Source organism: Pogona vitticeps, chromosome 3 (genome assembly GCF_051106095.1).
Source record: "Pogona vitticeps strain Pit_001003342236 chromosome 3, PviZW2.1, whole genome shotgun sequence".
In the NCBI taxonomy this organism is placed as follows: domain Eukaryota; kingdom Metazoa; phylum Chordata; class Lepidosauria; order Squamata; family Agamidae; genus Pogona; species Pogona vitticeps.
This window is the reverse complement of record NC_135785.1, coordinates 260765546-260791353: the sequence shown is the minus strand read 5'-3', so window position 1 is coordinate 260791353 and position 25808 is coordinate 260765546. Positions and strand designations below refer to the sequence as shown.

Genomic DNA, 25808 nt, shown 5'->3' with positions numbered 1-25808 from the left:
GATTGACTCCGTCTTGGAAACCACAGCTTTGGTTCATGGCAGGTTCATTCTGAGACTTCATAAGGTTGTCATAAATCAGAAGTGATTTTGATTATGCCTTTTTTTTAACGAAGGAAGAAGACTTGATTATTATACCTTGTGCAACTTCTTAAAAAACGGCAGGCTTTTGCTGGCATGTTTACGAAGGAGTCAACTCCATTGATCTGAACAGAACTTATTTTATTTATTTATTTATTTATTTATTTATTTATTTATTTATTTATTTATTTATTTATTTATTTAATAAATTAACTATTATAACTTACTTGCGCTTAAATAAAGAAAAGAATCTTAAGCATAGGATCGGGCTGTTGCTATGCCTCCTTGGAATTAAATCCAGTAGGAATTACTCCTGGGTAAGTGAGTAAAGAGGAAACGTTACCACCAGAACCCCCCACCAGGTCCCCGAAGACGGAACAAATAAATGAATGAACTTTCCAAATGATACTGTAACTCTCCCCTCCCTTATTTCACCCCCACTTTGCGCCTCCTGCGCATGCGCTCCCTCCCCACCACGGAGCCCCTCCCCTTGCTTCCCGTAGCCCCGCCCCGCCCAAGCCAAGCGCTGGAAAAAAAAGGGGGGGGAGCGAGGCGGCGAGGGAGAGAAAGAACGGAGACGGGAGCGCACCAGCGGTTAGGATCGCGCGCAGCCGGCGAGGATCGCGGAGGTGAGCGGCGTTTTCTGGCAGCGCGTGAAGCCGTTGCCTCTTGGAGGGAGAGCGCAGGAGTGTCCTAGATGGGGGAGCGGGGAGTTCAGGATTGCAACGCCGGGCGATCCTTTGCAGCTGGGGATCGGGCGCAAAGGGCTGCTGGTTTTGTTGGGGGATCCCGCTGTGCCCTTTTGGGGGGTATCTTTGGCGTCTTTCCTTTCGGGCATGTTAAAAGGCAGTGCGTGCTGGTGCGCCTTGGAGAAAGTGGGGCTTTTGTTGTTGTTGCAAAAATAAGAATAATGTGATTTAGGGCTGATGGTTGGCTTTCATCTTTGGGCATTCCGGTGGGGGTGGAAATGTGGGTTTTGGTCACCAGCCCGTGGAAGGCGAGGGACGATGGAGCGATTTTCCCCCCGATTTGCACACATCTGAAAACCTTCTTCCGTTTTCTGTCTTGTGACTACATCTGTGTGTGTGTGTGTGTGTGTGTGTGTGCAAGCTCCTGTGTGCCTCCTCGGAAGTAAGCCCTGCTCTGCTCAGTGGGACTGACTCCCGGGTAAGCGTGCCCAAGATTGGCACCTGCAAGGAAGCGTTCGCTCTTCAACCATGGGCGGGTATCTGGAATCGTAGGTTTCTTGCGGTTCCTTCGTTTACAGAAAACATATTTTTTTGGGGGGGGTTGATTTCCTTGAAGCCTGCTTTTTTTCCACCTCTTGTTCTCTTTCAAGGCAACTATGCTTTCCCCTGCTTTGGGGGCTTTTCTGCAAGAAGTTTCCAGGCTCGATTAACAGCTCTCGATGTCAATTCCAAAAAAAACGCTGGTGAGCAAAGAAATATCTAAAACTTAGCCTTTATGCTGCTTTTCAGAGGGTGTGGACTACAACCCCCATTTTCCCCAGCCTGCATGGGAGTTGTAGTCCAGCCCAGGTTGAGCAGGTGAGCCTCCAAGACCAGGGGATGAGATTCCGGTGCTCTTTCACACATATAGGTGCACAACCAAGCTGGAGGCCATTCATTCTTCACTCTATTGCTTTTTTTTTAGTTGCCGCTACAGAAAATCCTAGCAGAAATGGATGGCCATCAAGTCACCTTGGATTTTAGGTGCCCCTAATCGGGGTTTTCAAGTTACATGAGATCTTTAAGCAGGGGACTTCCCACTGCCAGCCCCAGATAGTTTCCAGGGCAAAGAAGGGATTCGAACCCAGGTCTCCTCACTTTGTCCACTGCCACACTGGCTTGGATGATCTCGAATAATAATAATAATGTGCCACCAAGTCAATTCTTTTCAGGGCTTTCCAGGTAGAGAAATAGAAATAGATTTTCTGTGCAGCTGGCCCAAGGCCACCCAGGTTGGCTCTTCCAAGTGGCACGCTGGGGATTTGAACTCCCAACCTCTGTCTTAACTCTCTGAGCTGCCTCTAGTAGAAGCAGAGATGTGTTCTCTCTCCCACCTATGGCCAGGACGAGCATGATGTCATTGAGTCCCACTCCAGCCTCACTCTGTTGAATTACCCTCTGCATCAACCTGCAGAAGAGCCTTCTGAGCTGTTCGCTGTAGCTGAGAGTGTTTGAAGTCAAGATTCTAGTCCTTGTGAGGAAGACACCCACCTTTTCTTTTTCTTTTTTGGTCCTGAAGAGGTGCTGTTTGCAGCCAGGATATGTCAGCACTGATTAGGAAGTTGTCTGATAGAAATCAGATCCAGTGCAATACCGGCTACTCTCTCTGATCAGGCCTGATCCTGCTTAGTTTCTGAAAATAGGCAGGATCAGGTATGTGACGCTATGTGTGTTTCACCCGTGCACTTCCCAGGAGATGCTTCTCAGCTTCCTGTTGTTTCTGAAAAGCGTCACTGGCCTGCCTCCTGGTCTGTTCCTATGTTTTCATGTTTAACAGCCCATATTCCTTCTTTGTAACTCAAATGGGCTTCAAAGACCTTCCCAGCCTGCTTACCTGGAAAAACAAAAGCCTTATTCCGCCCATGCATGGGGACAGTGAGGGTTTTTCTTCTGTGTTCATGAGAACTAGAAACTTGGCTTTGAGGAGAACCATGCAGACTTCCAGCCTGCCTGAATTAATGTGTTTGGCCACAGAGGACCCTTGGTTGTCCGTAGCGGTGCACTCGGGAAAATTCCAGCATCGCGTGCGTGAGTACCGAAAATTGCATAACTACTTTCAGTGGAATCGGTGAAACTGTCGTGTATTAGTCAGGTTGTTTGTCCACCCTCCTAACCTGGCGCTGGTGACCTTTTATCTGGATTATGGCTCTCCAAAACGTCATCTCTCCGTTTCTCTTCTCCCTTTTAACTGGAGGCGGGAGAGATTGTAGAGAGAATTTATTGAGGGATTTTCCCAGAAAATGTTTGTTAATCAGAGGCTGCTGGTGCTAGAGCTGGAACCTTGGAAAGTTACTTTTCAGGGCCATAAGAACTGTAGTTATCTCTCCAAGCCAGCACATTAAATCTTCTTTTAAGACTCTTGGGCTGTGCGCCTTAGAAGATAATAGGGTGAGGTGTAAACAGAGAAACTGATCTATGGCGTGCTCTGTCTAGCGCATCAGATGAATCTGATGTTGGTGGTGATGGGCTGATGGTTGGCCACCGGTTCTGGCTTGTCAAATTTAGAGCCAGCTGGACCCCTCTGCCCTTGGGATTCCCTCTCCACATTGCATCTGTGCTTAATGTATGGTTCCGTCGGGGCTGAAGTGAGTAGGCTGGTCTCTGCCGAATCTCGAGAATTAATTGCTGAGCCTCTTACTTGGAAAGGATGAAGGCTGCAGCTAGGAATGGGGAAGCTCTGATAGATGTGGTTCCCCAGACAGCTGTTCCTGCTGCTGCTTTTATCTCCAATCAGTGATTGGAGATAAGAAGATATTTTCATAGAATAGTGACGTTGGAAGAGACCTATAAGGCCACCAAGTCCAACCCCCTGCTCAACGCAGGAATACAAATCAAAGTGTATCTGCCAGGTGGTTGTCTTACGTTTCTCCTGAATGCCTCCAGTGTTGGAGCACTCATCACCTCTCTGGGTAATTGGTTCCACCGTCTTACTGCTCTAACAGTTAGGAAGTTTTTCCTGATTTTTAAAGTACCTAACTTTAAATATCCTTCACGGAAATGAGCCGTAGTTTGGTGGCATATTGCACAGAACTGAGCTGTGTTTTGTGCGCAGTGGCATTGGGTTGTGCTTTGTAAGCAGCAGTGCTGTTGCATGGGTGCTTACTCACAAACAGGCCTGCATATGATTCAGTTACGTATTTCATCCTTGTTAGGAAAATCTCCAAAGTACTGAGGATTGTACACGAACATTCCTGTTTTTCTTCAAATTTTGAACTCTGTGATTTTCGCTGGAATGGGCCTTCTGGGACCCTTCCCAAATTGGAATGGGGTCCACCACACAACCCTGTTTTAGGGACTGCAGAGAGAAAGCTTTGGGGACTTACTCTCCCATAAGTTCTGCTGGTGTTACTTACCGTTTACATCCTCCCTTTCTGGAGGTTTCAAAGACGATGACAGGTAAGAGAGCTTCATGTGCCACCTTGATCGCATTGAAGGGTAGACATGGGTGAAATAAAGTAATAAAAAGGATCTGATGATTGTTGTGGGTTTTTCGGGCTCTTTGGCCATGTTCTGAAGGTTGGTCTTCCTAATGTTTTGCCAGTCTCTGTGGCCGGCACGTTCAGAGGACAGGAGTAGCACTCTGTGCTCTGGTACATTTTGTTTGGGAGTGTTTATAGGTGTGGGGTCAGCTTTTGTCCTTTTCAGGAGATGGGTGATTATGGTGATCAGTGCGCTTTTGTTGTGGGTGTATTGTTGTGATAAGGAGAGATACACCCACAACAAAAACACACTGATCACCATAATCACCCATCTCCTGAAAAGGACAAAAGCTGACCCCACACCTATAAATGCTCAGCTCCCAAACAAACTGCACCAGAGCACAGAGTGCTGCTCCTGTCCTCTGAAGATGCTGGCCACAGAGACTGGCGAAATGTTAAGAAGAACAACCTTCAGAACATGGCCAAATAGGCCAAAAAATCCACAACAACCATAAAGTGATAATGTCCTTCTGAAAAATTAGAGGAATAAGAAGCAACAAATCCTTAGAGTTACAGAACCAAAGAAAGGAAAAAGTGAGGAGGGAAGATTGGATGTTGGCTTGCTGAAAGTTCAGATTTCATTCTCGGCAATGTATTTTACTGACGACAGACGCTGGTGAGGATGGCCAGCGGTGAACCCGGCCCCCGTGTGCAAGTATGGAGCTGTGAAGTCCTCTGGTTACCTGTCTTGTTACTCTGAAATGCATCTTTCAATCTTGGTCCTCCTGGCTTCAAAAACAACATCTGGTGGGATCTCTGAAGTTAATTACACTCTTAGAGCTGGAAGGGCATAACAAGTCTAGCCCTTGTCAAGGAGACGCAATGGGGAATCAAATTCCTAACCTTTTCCCTCCGCAGCCCCAGATACCTAAACTACTGAGCTATCCAGTGGTTCTAATAATCTTTGTAGAACTAGAAGGGGCCTTACGGATTGCTGAGTTCGGCCCCTGCCAAGGAGGCACAGCGGGGAATCAAACTCCAAACCTCTGGCTTCGCAGCCAGATACTCAAGAGTGGTCATACTCTTTGATAGCCGGATTCTATGGTCTGTTATAGCGGACATTTATCCCTGAAAAGGTTAATTTTAGTGTGAGATAAGATAACCGTATCGGTCGCGTTAAAGCTTATACGGTGAGCATTGGCCATCCATGCATGCCTTAGTAACGTCCCGTCTTGAACACAACCATGTGTTCTTTGTGGGGCTGCCCTTGAAGAGTGTTCAGGAACTTCAGCCGGCGCAATATGTGTCCCGTGGAGCTGCTAACAGGAGTGCGATGTCGAACACCACGCCAGCTTTTCCTTGGTGTGATGCTTTTTGTAGAGAGGAATGACAGAAGAGTTGTTTAGAAAAGGTGTTAACCATCCCAGCGCTGTTTGCTTAACCTGGATAGTTCCGTAAAGTATTGATTTTAGCCAGTTTGTTTAAAATAGTTTACACCAACCTGTTGCCCAGGTTGCTGTATTTGGTTGTTAAGGAGGAGCGTTAAAAAAAAAAGTAACCTGTCACCTTTTGTGACTCATTCTGCCCCAGTAGGACTAGGTTATCCTCCCCAGTTAGCTGGCACCAGTGTCTTCCAGGGGTTTATTATGGGTAGTCGATTATTGGGATGGACAGTTAATAGTCAAATTTTTATATCACTTTTTAAAAATTATCAGTTTAAAAGAATAGCAGTACTGTACCTTCAACCACCAGGTATATCTATCACCATGTATTTGATTAATTCTTTTTTCCTAAACTGAGTGTGATGCCAAATTTGCTTAAATCTTCTGTGTTTCTGTGCCTGCCTGTTTCTCTTCTAGAGGTCTGTTGTCTCTCGCTCAAGGCTATGGATAGATTTATAGTCAAGCCAGCCAAGCTTTCTGTCTGCTGAGGGAGGATGAACTGTAACCAAATATTTTCAGTGATAAATCTACAAACTTTGTCTTTCCGTACCAGCAGTCTGCATTCAGGGGCGATGCATCTCACCTCTGGGCCAATGCTTGAACGTCCCACTTCTTTCTCATCCCCAAATTTTATATTATCTTTTCCTGATGAATAGTTTTGGAAAATGTCCCAGGCTTGCCATGTTTTCTGCAACTTTTCAGTGACTCGGGTTTTTTTTTTTTTTTGATCCCATGCAGCTTTTTTGGAGTGGGTTGGTGCAGGCTTAATAGGGTCAACATGGGGTCAGATAAGGGTGTGAAAGTCTGTTTGGTGCATCTTTGTATCCGAATGGCATATGTGGGCTCAATCAACCCTATTCATTGATGGTTGTTGTCGGTTTTCCAGGCTGTTCTTAAGGTTTTTTTCCCCAACATTTCACCAGTCTCTGTGGCCAGCATCTTCAGAGGACAGGAGCCAGAACTCTGTCTGTGCTCTGTCTTCTGACTCCCGTCCTCTGAAGATGCTGGTCACAAAGATTGGTGAAATGTCAGGAAGAACAACCTTCAGAACACGGCCAAACAGCCTGGAAAACCCACAACAACCATCGGATCCCAGCCGTGAAAGACTTTGAGAATACACTTATTCATTGAGTTTATTGCCAAGTAGATTTACAAAGTAACGGGGGTGGGGGTGGGGGGTGGAAGCAGGACCACCAAGAGCCGAGCAGAGCGGAAAGTGCACTCTGCACCCCAAAAAGTGGAGCAGAACAAGCCCCCTTCATGCTCAGTGACACCTCAGAGGGAAAATACTACTTCAGTTTACAAGGCAATCAATTACACGCTTAAACACCTACTCCGGTTCTCTCTCTCTCTCTCTCTCTCTCTCTCTCTGTTTTCCACATGCAAGCACACACAAACAACAGCTGTAGAAACACAACTTGGAAAGGCACCCTGCGTCAAACCACAACTCTGTCGCCAGGCAAGGGAGCACAGAGGGAGACTCACTGCCAACGTCTGTCCCGTGCGTGAACATTTGCACACACTCGGAGAACTTCAAAATGTACAATTAGCCCCCACCTCTGCAGACTTTGGTTTCAACTGGGAATCCAGTCCTTTCCGGCCCTGCCTGCTCTGGTTTGAAGCAGAGAAAAAAAGAAAGAAAGGAAGGAGTGGCCAACCTCCCCCCACCACCAAAAAAAAACCTTGTCTGTTATCTGAAATCACTCGTTTTTCTTCGCTGGCATCCAGACAGAAGTGCATGGCACAACTCACTCGTTCTCCCCCCCCCCCCAATATAACATGGAATTGTGCACACGGATGAGTATCTTGCACAGACATCCTTAGGGTCTTGTGGCCCACAGTGGGTATGAAGGGATTTAACAGGAAAATGAGGGATAAGGTGGATAACACGGACCAGAAAAAAGTGCAGCCTTCCTGCTGATGTATTCGGCTGCAGGCAGTTTCTCCTTCATCCAAGCCAGCTTGCTTCCATTTCCCTAGGAGGTTTAGGCCTGGATGAAGCTCAGGTGCGTTTTCTATGGGTGTTTTGCTGAAGCCTTTGTTCTGTGGGGGGGGGTTGCTTTTTTTCTCCATTATCACATGGGCCAAGAGGGAGGGCCTACTTGTTTGAACTGGGAAGTGCCTGGAGCTTGCTTCCATTTCCCTAGGATTTTTGGTATCACCTGGCAGGACAAAGTTCCAAACAGAGTAGTCCTAGAATGAGCTGGAATTTTCAGCATGTATACATTACTGAAACAGCAACATCTATGTTGGCTTGGACATGTTGTGAGAATGTCTGATGGTCGGATTCCAAAGGATCTCCTGGATGGAGAATTAGTGCAGGGAAACCGCCCCAGAGGGAGACCACAGCTGCGATACAAGGACATCTGCAAGCGGGATCTGAAGGCCTTAGGAATAGACCTCAACAGATGGGAAACCCTGACATCTGAACATTCAGCCTGGAGGCAGGCAGTGCATCACGGCCTCTCCCAATGTGAAGAGACCCTTGTCCAGCAGGCCAAGGCAAAGAGGAAGTCACAAAAGCAGCAAAACCAGGGAGCTGGACAGGGAACAGATTGGATTTGTCTTCAGTGTGGAAGAGACTGTCACTCTCGAATTGGCCTCCTCAGCCACACTAGAAGCTGTTCCAAGTCCCCCATACAGTGCACGTCACCATAGTCTTTCGAGACTGAAGGTTGCCTAACCTAAGTGTAATGGTGTACCCTGGAGTGAGAAACAGCTGCCTATTAACAAGTCCACTGCTGAATTCCTAGCCATGGACCAGTTGCATGATTCAGCACACTGCTGAGATTTCAACCGGGGACTCATTAATTATCGGCTGTTCACCATTCCAAGTTACATGTGCACCAGCATAAATATTCAATTGGCTTGTTCGTTTGTGGTGTGTTTATCACATTTGTATTGTCTTGAGACTTCATTTCAGAGCGAATGGAGAATCTTTTGCCAGTCCAGATGTTTTGGTCTTTGACTGCCTGAAAATTCCCATCGGCATGGCCAGTGTTGAGGCGCCACCGAAGGTTTCCCGCCCCTGTTTTAGACTATTCACTTAAAGCACTCAGTATGAAGTAGATCCTTATCAAAAACATCACATGAATGAGTCCTTCTGTTTTTAAAAGGCTGCACAACTGGGGGTCAGGGACCGGATCAACACAGTGGGTCATTATTTCCGTGGCAAGTAGTTAATCTCGACACTGTGGCGGCTGAACAGTATGGCCTTTATTATTGTTCTGTCTAACGAGAGAACACAGTTCTGGTTTTGAGCAAAGGAGAAGGGGGGGGAGGCCAAAATGTTGTCACAGTCTGAAGACACATACAATTTTATTTCAGTATGCTTTCGTGGATCAAAACCCACTTCCACAGATGCCAGAGTGCTAATTCGTGACCTGTATATTTATTTATATATCACCTGAACCAGAGGAGGATACAGGTCAGCGACAAAGTGACAGAGGTTCATTAATGTAGGAATGGGATAATCAAGCTGTAAATGATTTAATTAGCGGGTTCAGGGGAGATCTGTAGCTGTAGGCCAGAAGGACTGGGCTGTCTAAGCAACACTAGGATTTTTTTTTGATAGGATGGAGGTCACAGTCTGATAAGGGAGGCAGGGATCTGTTTCGATATGACATGACATATGATATGACAAGAAGCTGGATTTTTAATATATGCACTAAGCGAGTCTTGATTTCTATTCAGGCCCTTGGAGATGCACCAGTGTTTGTTTTTACAGTATAGCCAAATACCAGCTTTGTAATTTCCAGTCCTCACTTGTGAAAAATTTGGACTGGGATGGTTTCCCCTTCCCTTCCTCTAGGGGCGCTGTGGGACTGTGCAGCTGGCCCAAGGCCACCCAGGCTGGCTTTTCTCCTAGGAGGCCCAGTGGGGGAATCGAACTCCCAACCTCTTAACTCCATAGCCAGAGACCTAAACAACTGAACTATCCAGCCTTTTATTAATCTTGGTTATGGAGATTCTCAATATTTGGACTGGGATCCAGAGGTGCATAATTATATAGTACAGTATATTTACTACTTTTTAAGTTTTCTTGGCCCTGGGGCCCATCATCCTTAGTTAGCATAGTTAATAGGGGATACCAGATATAGGCAAGATTTCTTTAAAGGAATATAGAATAAGAAAACTAGAATGATAATCGCCACTGAATGCATAGTACATAAATACACACATGGAGGCGCGCACACACAATGTGGAATAGTTTTAAAGCACTTGTAAGAATTGCTGGGTACGATATGGATGCTGTGGGTTTTGTTGTTGTTTAGTCGTGTCCGACTCTTCGGGACCCCATGGACCAGAGCACACCAGGCCCTCCTGTCTTCCACTGCCTCCCAGAGTTGGGTCAGATTCATGTTGGTCGCTTCAGTGACCCTGTCCAGCCATCTCATCCTCGGTTGTCCCCTTCTCCTCTTGCCTTCACACTTTCCCAACATCAGGGTCTTTTCCACGGAGTCTTCTCTTCTCATGAGATGGCCGAAGTTCTAACTGTTGCTTCCTGCCCCGCATATGGATTTCTCAGGAGGTAGATAAGGTGGTCAGGCACTCCCATTTCAAGAACTTGCCATAGTTTGCTGTGGTCCACACAGTCAAAGGCTTTTGCGTAGTCAATGAAGCAGAAGTAGATGTTTTTCTGGAATTCTCTGGCTTTTTCCATAATCCAGCGCATGCTAGCAATTTGGTCTCTGTGGGTTTTAGGGCAGCTCATAAAAATGGTGCCCCAACTATGGGTTCTTGCATCTCAGCGTTGGGGGGGGGGGGAACTCTGTGGCATTTTGGGTTGACTTAAAAATTTACAATGATTTACAATAAGAAGTGTTCAGAACTTGGATAGTGGAGGAAGGAGGTGGTCGTTTATCCAGTTTTTCAATTTAAAAAAAATATTGTAAGAACATGAATGCCTTTTTCTAATAATGCAAGTCGATACGAATCTGAAGAGATTGTGCGAACATTGTAAGTTTGACGGAGAACTCCAGAGATGCGCCCAGCTCTCCTACCTCTGCGTTCAATAGGTTTCTAGCAACCAGGAAATCTTGGCTGATGGCTTTTGAGATACTCGTGCAAATCCTCCGCAGAGTTGTGATTCGTTCTGTTTGAAGACAGGGTGACGACGAGGCTTTGCTTAACTGGGTTTTTATTGATCTGGAAAAACTCTTGAGCTTTTCCTGTGGAACAGGGTCAAGAACGCCGTGACTCACTGATTTCCATTGTTCTGTGTTTGAAAGGCAGTGGGAGCCGGAGCGAAAGCATAGAGGGACAATCCTTCTGTGTACACAGTGCGCCTCCTCCTCCTCCTCCCGACATGTGTTTGACTAGAAGGAGGGGATAAGAAATATTTGCAGCCACGTCGCAACAACATTGATTGTAACATTGATTGTGGTCCTGTGGTGATTCGTGCCAAGGCTGAGGAAGCACAGATATTTCACGGACAGGAGGGGTAGCGTGAAGATGTCAGTTTACCGAGCGGGATCAAACCTAAGATTGTTGTTGTTGTTGTTTGGTGATTAAGTCGTGTCTGACTCTTCGTGACCCCATGGACCAGAGCACGCCAGGCCCTCCTGTCTTCCACGGCCTCCTGGAGTTGGGTCAAATTCATGTTGGTCGCTTCGGTGACACTTTCCAACCATCTCGTCCTCTGTAGTCCCCTTCTCCTCTTATTTATTTATTTATTTATTTATTCAATTTATATGCCGCCCAAACTACCCAGAGGTCTCTGGGCGGCTTACAATAATTAAAATTCAATATAGCAAAAGATAAAATAATTAAAATACAATTAAAATACAATTAAAATTGCCATCAGACCCACAGCTAATATAATTTCAATTAAAAGCCTTCTGGAACAGGAAGGTTTTGACCTGGCGCCGAAATGTCATCAGCGTCGGCGCCAGACGAATCTCAGTCGGGAGGGCATTCCATAGTCTGGGGGCAGCTGCCGAAAAGGCCCTTTGTCTACAAGCCGTCCCTCTTACCTCCTTAAGGGACGGCTCTTTCAAAAGGGCCCCCTGGCTAGATCTTAACTGCCGGGTAGGTTCATATGGAAGGAGGCGGTCCTTCAGGTATCCAGGGCCCAAGCCGTTTAGGGCTTTATATGTCAAAACAAGCACTTTGAATTGGGCCCGGGCAGCAACTGGTAGCCAATGTAACTTATACAGAATCGGCTTGATATGTTCCGTGGCAGCTGCACCACTCACCAGCCGCGCAGCTCGATTCTGGACCAGTTGCAATCGCCGGACCGTCTTCAAAGGCAGCCCCACGTAAAGCGCATTGCAGTAATCTATGCGGGATGTTACCAGTGCATGTGTGACTGTCATGAGACTCCGCTCGTCCAGGTAGGGCCGTAGCTGGTATAATTTCCGCAGCTGAAGGAAGGCGCCCCTGGCCACCGAGTCCACCTGGGCTTCCAGTGTTAGACTGGGGTCCAGGAGCACCCCCAAGCTGCGGACCCTGTCCCTTAGGGGGAGTGTAACCCCATTCAGGGCGGGGAAATGGCCCTCCAGCCTGTCCGGCGAAGCACCCACTAACAGCACTTCCGTCTTGTCTGGATTGAGTTTCAATTTATTAACCCTCATCCAGTCCATTATCAGGTCCAGACACGAGTTCAGCACAGAAACTGCCTCACCTGGATTGGTGGAAAACGAGAGGTAGAGCTGAGTATCGTCAGCATATTGCTGACTCCTCAGCCCAAACCTCCTGATGACCTCTCCCAGCGGTTTCATGTAGATGTTGAACAGCATGGGGGACAGTATTGAGCCCTGAGGAACCCCATGACATAACTGCCATGGGGCAGAGCAACTGTCCCCCAGCACCGCCCTCTGGACACGGTCAGCCAGGAAGGAGCGGAACCACTGTAAAACAGTGCCCCCAACTCCCAACCCAGCCAGCCTATCCAGAAGGACACCATGGTCGATGGTGTCGAAAGCCGCTGAGAGGTCCAGGAGTATCAACAGGGTCACACTCCCCCTGTCTCTCTCCCGGCAAAGGTCATCGTACAGGGCGACCAAGGCAGTCTCTGTACCAAAACCCGGCCTGAAACCCGATTGAAATGGATCCAGAAAATCCGTTTCATCCAGCAGCGCCTGGAGTTGCCCGGCCACAACCCGCTCCAACACCTTGCCCAAGTAAGGGAGGTTCGCCACTGGTCGGTAGTTGACCACCAGCATTGGGTCCAGGTTAGGCTTTTTAAGGAGTGGTCGAATCACCGCCTCTTTCAAGGCGGTAGGGACCACTCCCTCTCTCAGAGAGGCATTCACGGCCTCCTGGACCCAGGTGCGAACCCCCCTGGCTGATCTTCCAATTAGCCAGGATGGGCAAGGGTCGAGCGGAGTGGTGGTAGAACGGACAGATCCAAGCACCCTGTCCACATCATCAGGTCTCAACAATTGAAACTCATCCATTAATACTGGACCTAAGCACGGCGCACTGGACACATCCTCTGATTCTGCAGTAACTGTGGAGTCCAACCCACTGCGAATCTGAGCGATTTTTCCCTCAAAATGTATAGCAAACTCATCACAGCGAGCTGATGAGCAGTCCGGGACCTCCACCGGATTTCCCGGATTTCTTGTCTCCACACTTTCCCAACATCAGGGTCTTTTCCAGGGAGTCTTCTCTTCTCATGAGAAGGCCAAAGGATTGGAGCCTCAGCTTCAGGATCTGTCCTTCCAGTGAGCACTCAGGGTTGATTTCCTCCAGAATGGATAGGTTTCTTCTCCTTGCAGTCCAGGGGACTCTCAAGAGCCTCCTCCAACACCACAATTCAAAAGCATCCATTCTTCGGCGGTCAGCCTTCTTTATGGTCCAGCTCTCACTTCCATACATCACTACTGGAAAAACCATAGCTTTGACTATGTGGACTTTTGTTGGCAAGGTGATGTCTCTGCTTTTTAAGATGCTGTCTTTAAAAAAAGCTTCCCTCCCAAGAAGCAGGCATCTTTTAATTTCATGGCTGCTGTCACCATCTGTAGTGATCACGGAGCCCAAGAAAGTTCAATCTGTTACCTAAGTTAGTTGCTTATTATTTCCACTGAAATTTGTCTGCATAAGAGTTTATCTGGATCACATGTGGTAGGTAGGTAAGTAATTAATTGTTACTTGAATCTCGAACAGAAGAACACAAATAAACAACCAAACAAATGTTCATACATTTAACCTAACAAACTTATTGCCAAACTGTGATCCTCATGTTTAATACCAAAGTAACTTGTTTTAACATGTCTTAAATTAACATGTTTCTAAACTCAGGTCTAGGTCTTACCTGTGATGGTGGGGAGTGAAGTCCAGGCTTGGAGGAAAAGTTTTGAAGGCGGGGTGGATAAAAATCAATGATTTTTAAAAAGTAAAATTGGTTTCAATCATGATTTAATTTTTTTTAATCAATGTTTTATTTAAATCTTCAAAAAAAATCTGAATTTTAAAATTTAAACAAATTCACCCTGTAAGTAACATGGTGAAAGAAATAATGTACTGGGGAGGCTGTTGTAATTTCCCTTTTTTTACAGTTCAACATTTGCAGTTCTGTGTTGTGTGGTGGAATGGATCATATTTCTTCCTGACTTCTTAACAGGTCATGGGGCAAGTTGGCCCATTTTTCTGTTTTTAAAGAACTTCAAAGGGAATCATTAAAATACAGAATTCTGTGCTTTTTCGGGTATGTGGAAAAGGAATTGCAGAAATTGGCACAACAAATCAAGAAGATGCTGAGTGCTTACCTGGAATTACACCCAACACCTCCCCCTTAGGTCCAGCTACCACTGCAGCTTCCACATCTTCAACACGTGTTAAAAATGCAATAGATTCTGCCAAGGGCAGATTTGATTTAAATCAAATTGATTTAAATCACAATTTAAATTGTTTTTTAAAAAATCAGATTTGCTTTGCAATTTAAAGTTTAAAAATCAATTTTTCAAATTTAAATGGTGTTTTAAATCAAATTGATTTTTTAAAAAAAAAATCATTGGTTTTTATCCAGCCTGGATTCTGGACATAATTCATTAAAAACAACATGTCAATACTACCATATCTAAAACTTTCATCCATTGCTACAATATTTGGTGAACTGCAAGTACTAAGGCAGTGGCCATTTTAGGTAGTGTTTCCTTATGCAAATAGATATCTAAGGCAAAAATGTTTCATTAGCTAAGAGTAGCCACAAAGGTCACAAATCCAGCCCAACTCATACTTGGAAGAGAATGTCCTCTGAGTTATGTTGCCGTGATATCAATCAGTTCTTATCTTCTTCCTGGCCATGATTCTTCTGTGTGACTTGCAAACAGGTCCCATTGCTTCAGGTTCTTACTAATGTTAATTGAAAGCTTCCTGTTCACAGTAAGGCTGTAATCAACATGCATGAATGTTCTTGTCTTTGGCAAAACTAGTCTCTGAACTCAATCTAAAAAAAGATCATCCACTGCCAGTATTTTTGGTGGTACAGTAGAACCCCCATATCTATGGGGGATTGGTTCCAAACCCCTCTGTGGATGCTGAAAAACACTACAGTGGTTCCTCTGTTTAGGAATTTAATGCTTCCTCCGGGATGTTTTGTATTGCGAAAAAATTCGCAAACAGAAACGCATGGGGACGGCCCTATAAACCTCCCAGGTGCAATGCCTTCTGGGGAAACTTGCTTCGTATTGCGAAAAAAATTCGTAAGTCGAGGCATTATTTTCAGTGGATTTTCATTCGTAAAACGAAAATTACGTTAACCGAGGCATTCGTAAACCGAGGTACCACTCTGTATGTCTCTCTCTCTCTCTCTCTCTCTCTCTCTCTCTCTCTCTCTCTCTCTCTCTCTCTCTCTCTCTCTCTCTGTGTGTGTGTGTGTGTGTGTGTGTGTGTGTGTGTGTGTGATGGCCATTCCTGCTAATAATATTGTGGAAATATATTTCTCTAGCAAATGCTATACATAGCATGGTTTCTGGCTCTCGCATGGCCAGTTCTGCTAACTTCATCTTTAGAAATCTACATTTCTTGGATTTTTCTTTTAATATTTTCAGACCGTAGTTAAGTGAATCATTGGATACTGATCCCGTGGATAAGAGGATCGTACTGTACACGAGAACCATGCGTATTTTGTATTTGTATTTTGCACAAAAGACACCGGTTCTGTGATTCTGAAATGCCATTTTGCAAACAACAAGTTTTTGCTTCTGTATGCAAAATGCAAGGGTTTGCATAACAGCCGTTTCTGCTGACTTTCCCCAGAAAAAGTCCAAAAAAGTGAAAAATACAAAAAAAACCCTATTCTAATCTGTGACGGGAGTGTGGTATGGAGGAAAGTCTCTAAATGTTTTGTTCTTGCCTGCAAGAACAAAATAAAAGAGGATTTATGTCCGAAGTTGAATTGGTTCTGGATGTCTTCCTAGTCATCAGGGCGGGAACGTTAGTCAAAGTATGGAACCACCCTGTATTTAATCACTTTTATGACTTGTTTTATTATTATAATTTTCCTTTTCTTGTCTTTTAGTGATACTAAAATATTGTATTATAAAAACTCATTAGTTTCCATCAAAATGCAGGGAAACGTCAAAGCAAGAGAAGGAGAAAACTGTAATGGAAACAATTAAGAAGCTTCTCTGGCCCCAGAGGGGTGGGTCTCGGTGGATGGGGGGGGGGAGCCTAAATTAAAGGTCACCGAATCTTCCGGCCAAGGGGTGAAGCAGCAAAGTGGGCTGAAACTGTAAACAGGAAGGCTGTTAATTTTACTGGAACAATTAAAAACCTCTAATAGCATTTTATTTGATCAAACTGGACCCTCATTGCAAATGCATTTTTATAGCAACCCCCCCCCAGGTGAAATATATTTACTTGGGAATATGGACCATTTTGTCATGTGGAAGAGTGATGTCTTTGTTAAAATATTAAAATGAGCCTCTGGGATGCATGTCTGTCCCACTGCTCCTGACTGCAAATACTGTGAAATGCAGAAGATTTTTGATTTTTGTTTTATTTAAAATATTTTAACCCCACTTTTCTCTTTAAGAAGGACCCAGCTTGCATCATATTACAAAGGCAGTATTTCAAGCTAAAAACAAAGAGTCTGCAAATATTAAGGAATGAACAAATACCACTCTAAGGAACGGTGAACACAAGCAGTACCAAAAACACACTCAATGCAGTAAGGCACAGCCATCCATCCATTTAATAATCACACTCAGATAGCCAGCCATTGAGGGAAAGCTTGCCTGAAGAGAAAGGTCTTTGCCTGCTTGGAGAAGGACAGCCAAGACGGGGCCAGGCTGGCCTCTAGTGGGAGGGAGTTCCGCCGTCTCTGGGAGCAGCCACAGAGAAGATTCTCTCCCGTGTCCCCACCCAAGCGCGCCTAGGAGGGTGGGGGCCCCGAAAGAAAAGCCTCTCTTGACGATCTTAACACCCCGGCAAGGCCGATAACGGGAGACGCAGTCCTTGAGTCATCCTGGACCCCAAGCCATTTAGGGCTTTATAGGTTAAAACCAGCACTCTGAATTGGGCCCTGGATACTGAACTGCTGCCATTTTGGACGAATAGGTCTCTAAACGTGTTTAATGAGAACTGCCTTAAGAACACTCCGAGCTCGGAGGAGGTATTTGGGGAGACTAGAATTCCCACAATACGCTGGCCATTGGGAGTTGTAGTCCAACATGGAAAGCCGTCGCCTAAGAAAGACACCATTTGCAAATTCTAAGAACACACAAAATGAATGTTGCAAGGCTTCTGGTCTGTGCGTATTGATTTCCCCAGGACTTGTAGGAGAGCCCTTTGGGGATTCTGGGAACTGTAGTCCCAACAAGAAGCAGCACTTTTCATGTACTGTATGGGTGCCAACTGCCATCTCATGGTTCCCTGTCTGTCTTGTAAACTCTTCACTCATCTGAGCAGTTCCGGCTGTGTTTTCCTCCTGCCTCCCTGGCTTGCAATGCGTCTCCTCGTTCCCCTGCTTTGTGAAGAACTGAGTCGTACCGTAATCTCTTTTTCCCCCCGGTGTGGAAATGGAAAGCTGATGAAAATGCCATCCTGTTCCTTTGGAAATGAATGGAAGGCGAATAACAGCTTTAGAAAGTTGTATTCGCGAAGGTATTCGCTTTAGCAAGTTGTTGAAATGTGGGTTCTTGGCTTACTTATCTCCAGGGGATGATCGTATGGATTCCTTGTGTCATCCGAATGATTCAGTATCGATTCTGGGAAAAGACGTGAATCTGGGAAATAAAGATGCAGGAGATGGAATGACATTTTGTGGCCCATCTGGTGAACACTGTATACAGAAGGACCTCTGTATTTGCGGGATCAGTATACGTGATTTCACTTATCCACAGTTTCCCGTATCCCTGTATGTAACATACAAAGGCGCCCCCTTGTGGCCTTTGTGATGGCACATAACAAAAACCATGGTTGAATGTCTATACACTATCTTTGATTTATGAGGTTTTTATTATGCTTGTAAACTGCCCTGAACATTTTGCCGAGCTGGAAATATGGGGTAGAACTGTAGCAAATGAGACTAACAGCTCGGAGAACATGAGATTTATAGCTGAATATGTCTGGAGGGCACCAAATTTTGAGTAAAGCCATTTTATACCTTTCTGTGTCTTCTCAGTTCTCCCCAGTGAAGATAACTAGTGGAGGGGGTTGGGCTTGGAGATGACAAGAAAAGCGATCCCGCAGAACTTTGATCCCTGCTTTCCCCCTCCACTTGCTAAACCCCACTTAGATTTCTTAATTTTAGGTTAGAAAAGTGGGGAGTCTTATACACGGAAAAATATGGTGCATCGATTTTTTCATTGTCAGCTAATCACATTGCTGAGGTTTCACTTTTTCCCATAGTTTGTTCGTCTTAAGTTAGGTCAGCTTTTCTCTTCCTATTTCCTAGCAGCTTGATAGAAAGCACACAAACGCAAGGATGGCCCGGTGCTCGTTTTGGGGCTTACTTACCACTTATTATCCAGAATCCTATTGCTGATTCATCCCTGGGCCAGAGAAATCATGCAAGTTGCAGCTGCACATAGATGCTCATCGGTGAGTTGCTGTTTGCAATCCTGGTCATACACCTAACATATACATACCAGCAATGTAACCAGCAGCTCATAAATAACTAGCTGCTTACTGCCAAGGCTTGGGTGATTTCCCTTATTCTGCCATAAATCAGCAGTAATTTTCTGGCCCATGGGTATAGTTACAGACAAGCAAATTTCCTCTGATTAGGCAAAGATGTATTACTAAAATGATGAACACACATTCTGACAGCTTTGCATATGTCTCTGAAACGCGGATCTACTCCTGTATTCTAAGATATTGCTGCAGAAATGTTTGATTATTTTGAGAACCAAAGCCATGCATGCGCACACATGCACATGCACATGCGCACACCCACACACAAATATGCTTCATGTGCTGATAGGTATCATAAGCATGTACAGTGGTGCCTCGCTAGACGATTGCCTCGTGGGATGAAAAACCTGCAAGATGATTGGTTTTTGCGATCACTGTGGTGCCTCGCAAGATGTTTTTTTCTATGACTGTGCTTCACAAGACTTTTTTTCGAGACCGATGCTTTGCAAGACTCTTTTTTTTAAGACCGATGCATAGGGAACCTCACAATACGATTTTTTCACAAGACGACGATTTTCGCGGAACGAATTAAAATCGTCTTGCGATGCACCACTTTATGTGCTTATGTTATGGAACACCGTGTTACGGTTTTGGGACATAGCTGCACACTCTTACAGTCACTACTGTCAATATTAAGGGAAGTGGGGATTTAAAAAGCCACACACATGGGAACTCGGATATATCCTTGGTCAAACTGATCTTTTCGGAGCAGGAAAGGATGTGCACTGTAAAGACAAGAATTGCAAAAATTACTCCCATTCTTTTATGCCTGCCAAAATATTGTGACCTTTTGCCTGGAAAAGGCTGGTAGAGGCAGGAAAGCTTCCGTCTCCCTGCCTGCCTGTCTGTGTCCACACTTTCTGGCACTCGGGGGGGGGTGAAAAAAGGAAGGAAGGGAGAGCGAGAGAAAAAAACAGCAGAAAAAAGTGTAAAGCACCCATTCTGGGGCGATCCAGATTTGCCCTCCTGTTGGCCACAGACTACATTCAGAACTGGGCATCCTGCAAACATAGGTAACAATAGGTAAATGTATTTAACCGGTGGTCGTTGTTGGATTATTTGCAACCCTGCATGTTGCCTTTAGTAGGTTTGGCTGGGAGGGACCTTTCTGGGCTGGGGTGACTTGTCAATCTAGCGAGCAGTAGCCAATTGTTCTCTCTGCTGTCTCTAAATTCAGAGAAAGCCCCGCCTCTCTGCTCTGTGTTTATTCCTTCTCTGTTTTCTGCTGGCAGTTTGTCAGTTTGTTGTTTGAGCTGTTCGGTTGTACAGTTGTGCCCTGCTTAACGATTGCCCCACATTACGATGAATCTGCTTTACGACGATGTTTTTGCAATTGCAATTGCGATGGCAAAACAATGGTCTCAATGGGGGAATTTCGCTTAGCGATGATCGGCCACTGGGTGCTTAAAATGGCTCCCTGCTGTGCTTAGGGACGGATTCCTCGCTATACAGGTACCGAAAATGGCCACTGTATGGAGGATCTTCGCTGGACTGTGAGTTTTTAGCCCATTGGAACGCATTGAACGGTTTTCAATGTGTTTCATTTGGCTTTCTAATTTTGCTTTACGTTGTTTTCGCTGGAACGGATTATCGTCGTTAAGCGAGGCACCACTGTATGTCATGAAACCTTTTATTCTTTCTCCTACTAATGTCTCAAGAGTTATTGAGATTGTAAGTGCCAGTTGATTTTTTTTAAAAAGGGGTTGACTAATCTGGGAAATGGGAAGCTGTTCTACTCAATGAATCTCTGTACTTCTGCACAGCTAGAAGAATCTAGAAATTAGCACTAATTAATGATTATGTGCCATAAAATCAATTCCAACTTATGGGGATCCCAACAAAGAGATACTAGGAATTGTGGTCCCAAAAAAGGACAATTTCCAAGGTCTCCCCAGAAGTAGGCAATCTGCCATATACAACCACACAGGAAACTAAAAGGTTTTACTGCAAATCTCGGGTGTGTTGGCCTTTTTCTTTGCTTTAATTAAAAAAAGAGTTCCTGGATCCAAGCCCAGAACTTTCTGATTAATTACTTTCTCTCAAAAGCAGCTGGCACAACAGACGCAGGCATGAATTTATTCAGCCCAGAGGAAATCATAATTTCATATCCACACAGCATGCAAAGGAAGAGGGTGAAGAGAATCAAGGGACCTGGAATTTCTCCATCTGTACGAGGCCTCCTGTTGCACCTTTTCTTTGTTGATGCCGTTGGCGGCTGGGGAGGGACACTTGATTGACAGGGTACATGTGACCTTCACCAGTACGTCTATTACTATGCCACTGGAGCAGATCAGTATTTACAGAAGCGCCCTTGATATAATGGGTCTGTCTCCTACCTGGAACTAACAACAGGATTGAACAGGACTCTGTTCAGCTTCCATTCAAGAATCAGAGCTCTCTCTGTACCAAGGAAATCCAGAATCCTTTGGCACATCATTCCATTAACAAGAACCGAAGATCTTGAACTAGGAAAATGTCTTCTGAGAAATCACATATATCAATAGCACTGCATTTATTTGGGATGTACATTTTTATTGTGCTTCTGAAAGCAAGGGACACCGTTCTGCCTCCTGCGTCCACATAGGTTTGCTGTTAGCATTCAAAATATATCCTTGAAGATGTAGGCTTATGGCTAGAAACCTGTTTAAGGACAAGGGCTAAGTTAGTTAGTTTGCTTGTTTTTAAGTTTCTGAATCCTGTCCCAGGTACAGAAGCTTGAAATGTCCTTTAAACTGAAGAATACCTACCAATCAATACCCAAAGATATCAATAGTATCATCAGGTAGACCTCTAGTTAAAACCAGAAGCTTGGGTTCATCACAGCTGGCATTTATCCCTGAAGGGGTTAGTTCCAGTACAAAACCAGACAACTGTGTCCAATCATAATGAAATTCATCCGGGTTTCAAACTACAGTATGTCTTTATATTGTTGCAATGATTCCAGGCAACATCAGCTTGCCTTTTTCCTACAAGCTTTATTTATGTACATGGTTGCTGTCCATATACAATCTATCCAAGAATATGGAAAACATAACTTTTCCCAGTCTTAAAGGTAAAGGTAAAGGTTCCCCTTGACAATTTTTGTCCAGTCGTGTTCGACTCTAGGGGGCGGTGCTCATCCCCGTTTCCAAGCCATAGAGCCAGCGTTTGTCCGAAGACAATCTTTCCGTGGTCACATGGCCAGTGTGATTTAGACACGGAACTGTTTACCTTCCCACCGAGGTGGTCCCTATTTATCTACTCGCATTTGCATGCTTTCGAACCGCTAGGTTGGCGGGAGCTGGGACAGGCGACGGGTGCTCATTCCGTCGCATGGATTCGAACTTACAACTGCTGGTCTTCTGACCCTGCAGCACAGGCTTCTGCGGTTTAGCCCGCAGCGCCACCACGTCACTTAGTTTTTAGCTTGCTTATTTATTTGTGTGTGTGTGTTAGTGGTTTGTTGCCTGTTTCCCTTCATTACTTTTGGGTTTTTTTGGGCAGAGGGGGTATGTCTGTGTGAACTGAGGGGGGTTAAAGTTTATTTGATGGTGTAAGACTGCCCAGAATAGTGGTCTCCACTAAATGAGGCAGTATATAAATGTTAGAAATAAAGTCTGTCTGCAATGTTTTTTTTTTATTTTAGAAAAAATAGATTTCAGTCATAAACTTTTAGTTATCAAACTTACAAACAAGAACTTATTTCAGTCCAAAAATACAGGAGCTTATAGCCTTTAAAACGCACAATCAAAAAGCAGAGAATACGTGACAGTCCGTTGTGATCTGCGTTGTCAGTATCTGTTGTGTGTAGTGCTGTGTGTATCTTGCCTCTCATTTAAATTTCTCTGAGATGTTAACTTTTCCCTTCAGTTGTAAGCCTCTGTATTTTGCCAGTATCTTAAGTGGCTGATTTCTAGAAATAAAATTTGTAATGGAAATCTCTATTGCTTTTGCTACGGTAGCAAACTGGCAAGGGAGCAAGTCCTTTGTTTTATATTTTGACTCGGTTCTTATTTGCTAGGGTACTTTTTTATTGGGTAGGGAAAAATGCCACGATCCTACAGTGCTGGTGAACTCATGCGGTCATGTTCCAATTTTCTCTATTCGCATTTTAAGTCACTAGTTTTTTCTCAGTTTTTTTTTTTTACATCCTTATCATTTGTTTAACTGTCAGCTAAACAAAGAAGACATACTTTAACGAGGCAGGGTTATTCTATATTGACCTTCCTTTCAGACTCTGCTGGGGAATTCCGTACTCAAAGCTCATGTTTAAAGTACCATGTACGTTTTCAGGGTTGTATTTTCTCTATCTACGCCCCCCCCCCGTTAATTATTTTAGACATACTAATTTCTTGGCTCTATTAAATGGCCCTAAGTTAAAACAGGAAACAGATCGGAGCCAATTTAAAGCCCAGGAGGAGGTTTATTGCATTGCATTGAGCTGCAGCTTGCTGCTTGTGAAGCCGTTGTGCTTGAGCTTACTCTTGAGTAGAGAGGCCAAGACTTGAGCTTTCCTGTGGAGGCTTGAGATGTTTCTTAGGAATCATAGTCATCTTAGAACGGCAGAGCTGGAAAGGGACTCTATGGATCATTGAGTCCAGCCTGGTGTCAAGTTGGGGGGAATCGAACTCCCAACTTCTGGCTCTCCAGCCAGATGCCTCAACCACGGAGTTGTGCTAAAATGCAGCTTTGGAGACCCCAAATTAGAATTAGTGCGTGGGCCATTTAAAAAAAAAAAGATTTTTCCCTCCCAGGGTGGATTGGTTGCTTTTCCCAGTCTTGCAAGCCAAAGCTTTTTTTTTTTTTAATTTTTAGAAAAAGGGGGCCGAGCAGGATTAGACCCTGTTTCTGCAGAGCATGCGCTGTGTTGCTGAGGAACGGTCCCTCTCTGGTTTCTTGGCAAAATCCGGCTTTTTACTGATGGTTGGTCTCCTCTTTTGATGTGGGTCCGTCTAGGGGGCTGCCCGGAAGGATGTTCTCCTCGGCAAAGCCGTACGAAAACCAGCGCTACGCGGCCTTGAAGAAGGACTGCCAACGGAGGAAGGTGCTTTTTGAAGACCTGCTGTTCCCAGCCAATGATGACTCGCTGTTCTACAAGTCGAGGATTCAGGGTATCCAGTGGAAGCGGCCGAAGGTGAGAGCAGAGTTTTGAGAGGCCTTCCTCCTACTAGGTGGTTGTACGACGATGCCCATCATCCCAGCCCCCTAGGAGAATGGGAGTTGTAATCCAACCAATCTGGAGGTTGTGGAAGACTGGCCTGTCCTATATAGTGGTCTTAGTGGTGCCACAAACTCTCTTGGTTTTGTTTTCAAACATTCTGGTAGAGGACTCTGTGTAGGGAACAAGTGTGTTTTTATGTACAGTGGTGCCTCGCATTGCGACGTTAATTCTTTCCACAAAAATTGCTGCAGAACGAAAACGTCACAATGCGATATTAAAAAGCCCATAGAAATGCATTAAAACGCGATTAATGTGTTCCTATGGGCTTAAAACTCACCGTTCAGTGAAGATCCTCCATAGCGCGGCCATTTTCAGTGCCTCTTAAGCGAGGAATCCGTCCCAGAAAACAGCAGGCAGCCGTTTTGTTCACCCAGCGGCCATTTTGAAACCGCCGATCAGCTGTTAAAAAATCATCGCTTTGTGATGATTGGTGCCCAAAGCAGGGAACTGATCATCGCAAAGCGAAATTCTCCCATAGGGAACATCGCAAAGCGATCGCTTTTGGGATCGCAAAAAATGCGTTGCAAAGCGATTTTGTCATAAAACGAAGCGATCGCTATGCGAGGCATCACTGTACTTTGTTTTTACAAAATTGCTTGTTCTTATAAGTTGCTTTATATAGAGGGAAGATAAGAAACAAGCCTTAAAAGAAAGTGGGGAGGAGGAATCTGTGGCCCTCCCTGCGTTGGACTGAAATTCTCATGGGCATCAACCCCAGAATCGCCAGCACTCAGGCACAATAGGAAGTGCAATTCACATTTATTCACATTTCTCATTCTTCCTTGTTCTTATATGCCATCAAGACACCAACGACTCATGGTGACACCGTGGATGAGCAATCTCCAAAACGCCCTGTCCTCAACAGCCCTGCCCTGCTCTTGTAAACTCAACCTTGTGGTTTCCTTTAGGGTGTCAGTCCACTACCTTTCATCTTTCCCAGCATCATGGTCTTGTCCAGAAAATCCTGCCTTCTCCTGATGCGCCCAAAGTAGGACATCCTCAGTTTCACCAGTTTTGCCTCCGTAGGTAGTTCAGACTTAATTTGCTCTCGGACCATTTCTTTCAGAACAACCCATAGCTTCTCATGATCCACATGGTCAAGGGCTTTCTGATCTTCTTCTGAAACCCTTTGCTGTGCTCCAGTAGCCAGCACCTATCTACGATACGGTCTCCAGTGGCTCTTCCTTTTCTAAATCCAGCTTAAACATTAGGCGTTCTTGCTCCGTATAATGAGCTTCGAGGGTGGCAGAAAGCAGAAAGAGAAACTGAAACTAGAGGGAAAAAGCTGTGTAATCCTTATACACAATCTGAAGACAAGGATGGGTGGTACCTTTTTGAGACCACTAAAATATCTTGAGTCAATACCCAGGGTGGTCTAATGGATAAAATGACAGGCTTGGGCTCAGGGTTCGAATCCCTGCTCATCCATGGAAACCATTGGCAATAAATGGAGCAGGTAAATGGCATGACTGAGTTTACCTTGAAAGCCTTATTAGGGTTGCTACAAGTCGGTTCTGATTTGATTGTTCTCTCGCTTGGTGGGGAAGTCCCTGGTGGAAGACCAAGAAAAGGAGACCACTGCGGTGCAACATAGTTGTATGGAAGTCACGAGATAACACGCTAGTGGCTGTCCTCTCAAGGCCAGCAAAAGCCCTTAACAAAGATCCTTACAAGGGGGGCCCCTCTACCTCTTCCTACAGACTACATAACAGCATTAAGGAATGTCAGAAACATACACCCATGCACGTAGGCATGGCAAGAAGCGAGCAACAAACACACAATACTTTTGCAATGTGAAACACTTCCGTATGACTGGCTGTTCCAATGTCACCCTCGGAGATGTAGATTAGAAAGT

General features: G+C 45.0%; 1 protein-coding gene across 1 annotated transcript in view; it reads left to right on the top strand.

Annotated features, from left to right (window-relative positions):
• The first annotated feature begins 575 nt into the window (after window positions 1-575).
• CAPN5 (calpain 5) overlaps window positions 576-25808 on the top strand; it is a 76928-nt gene continuing 51695 nt past the window's right edge. The window contains exons 1-2 of the mRNA XM_072993465.2: window positions 576-707; window positions 23689-23866. Of these exons, the coding sequence (XP_072849566.2) occupies window positions 23705-23866 (162 nt within the window). The 5' untranslated portion in view covers window positions 576-707; window positions 23689-23704. The remainder of the gene's footprint in view (window positions 708-23688; window positions 23867-25808) is intronic.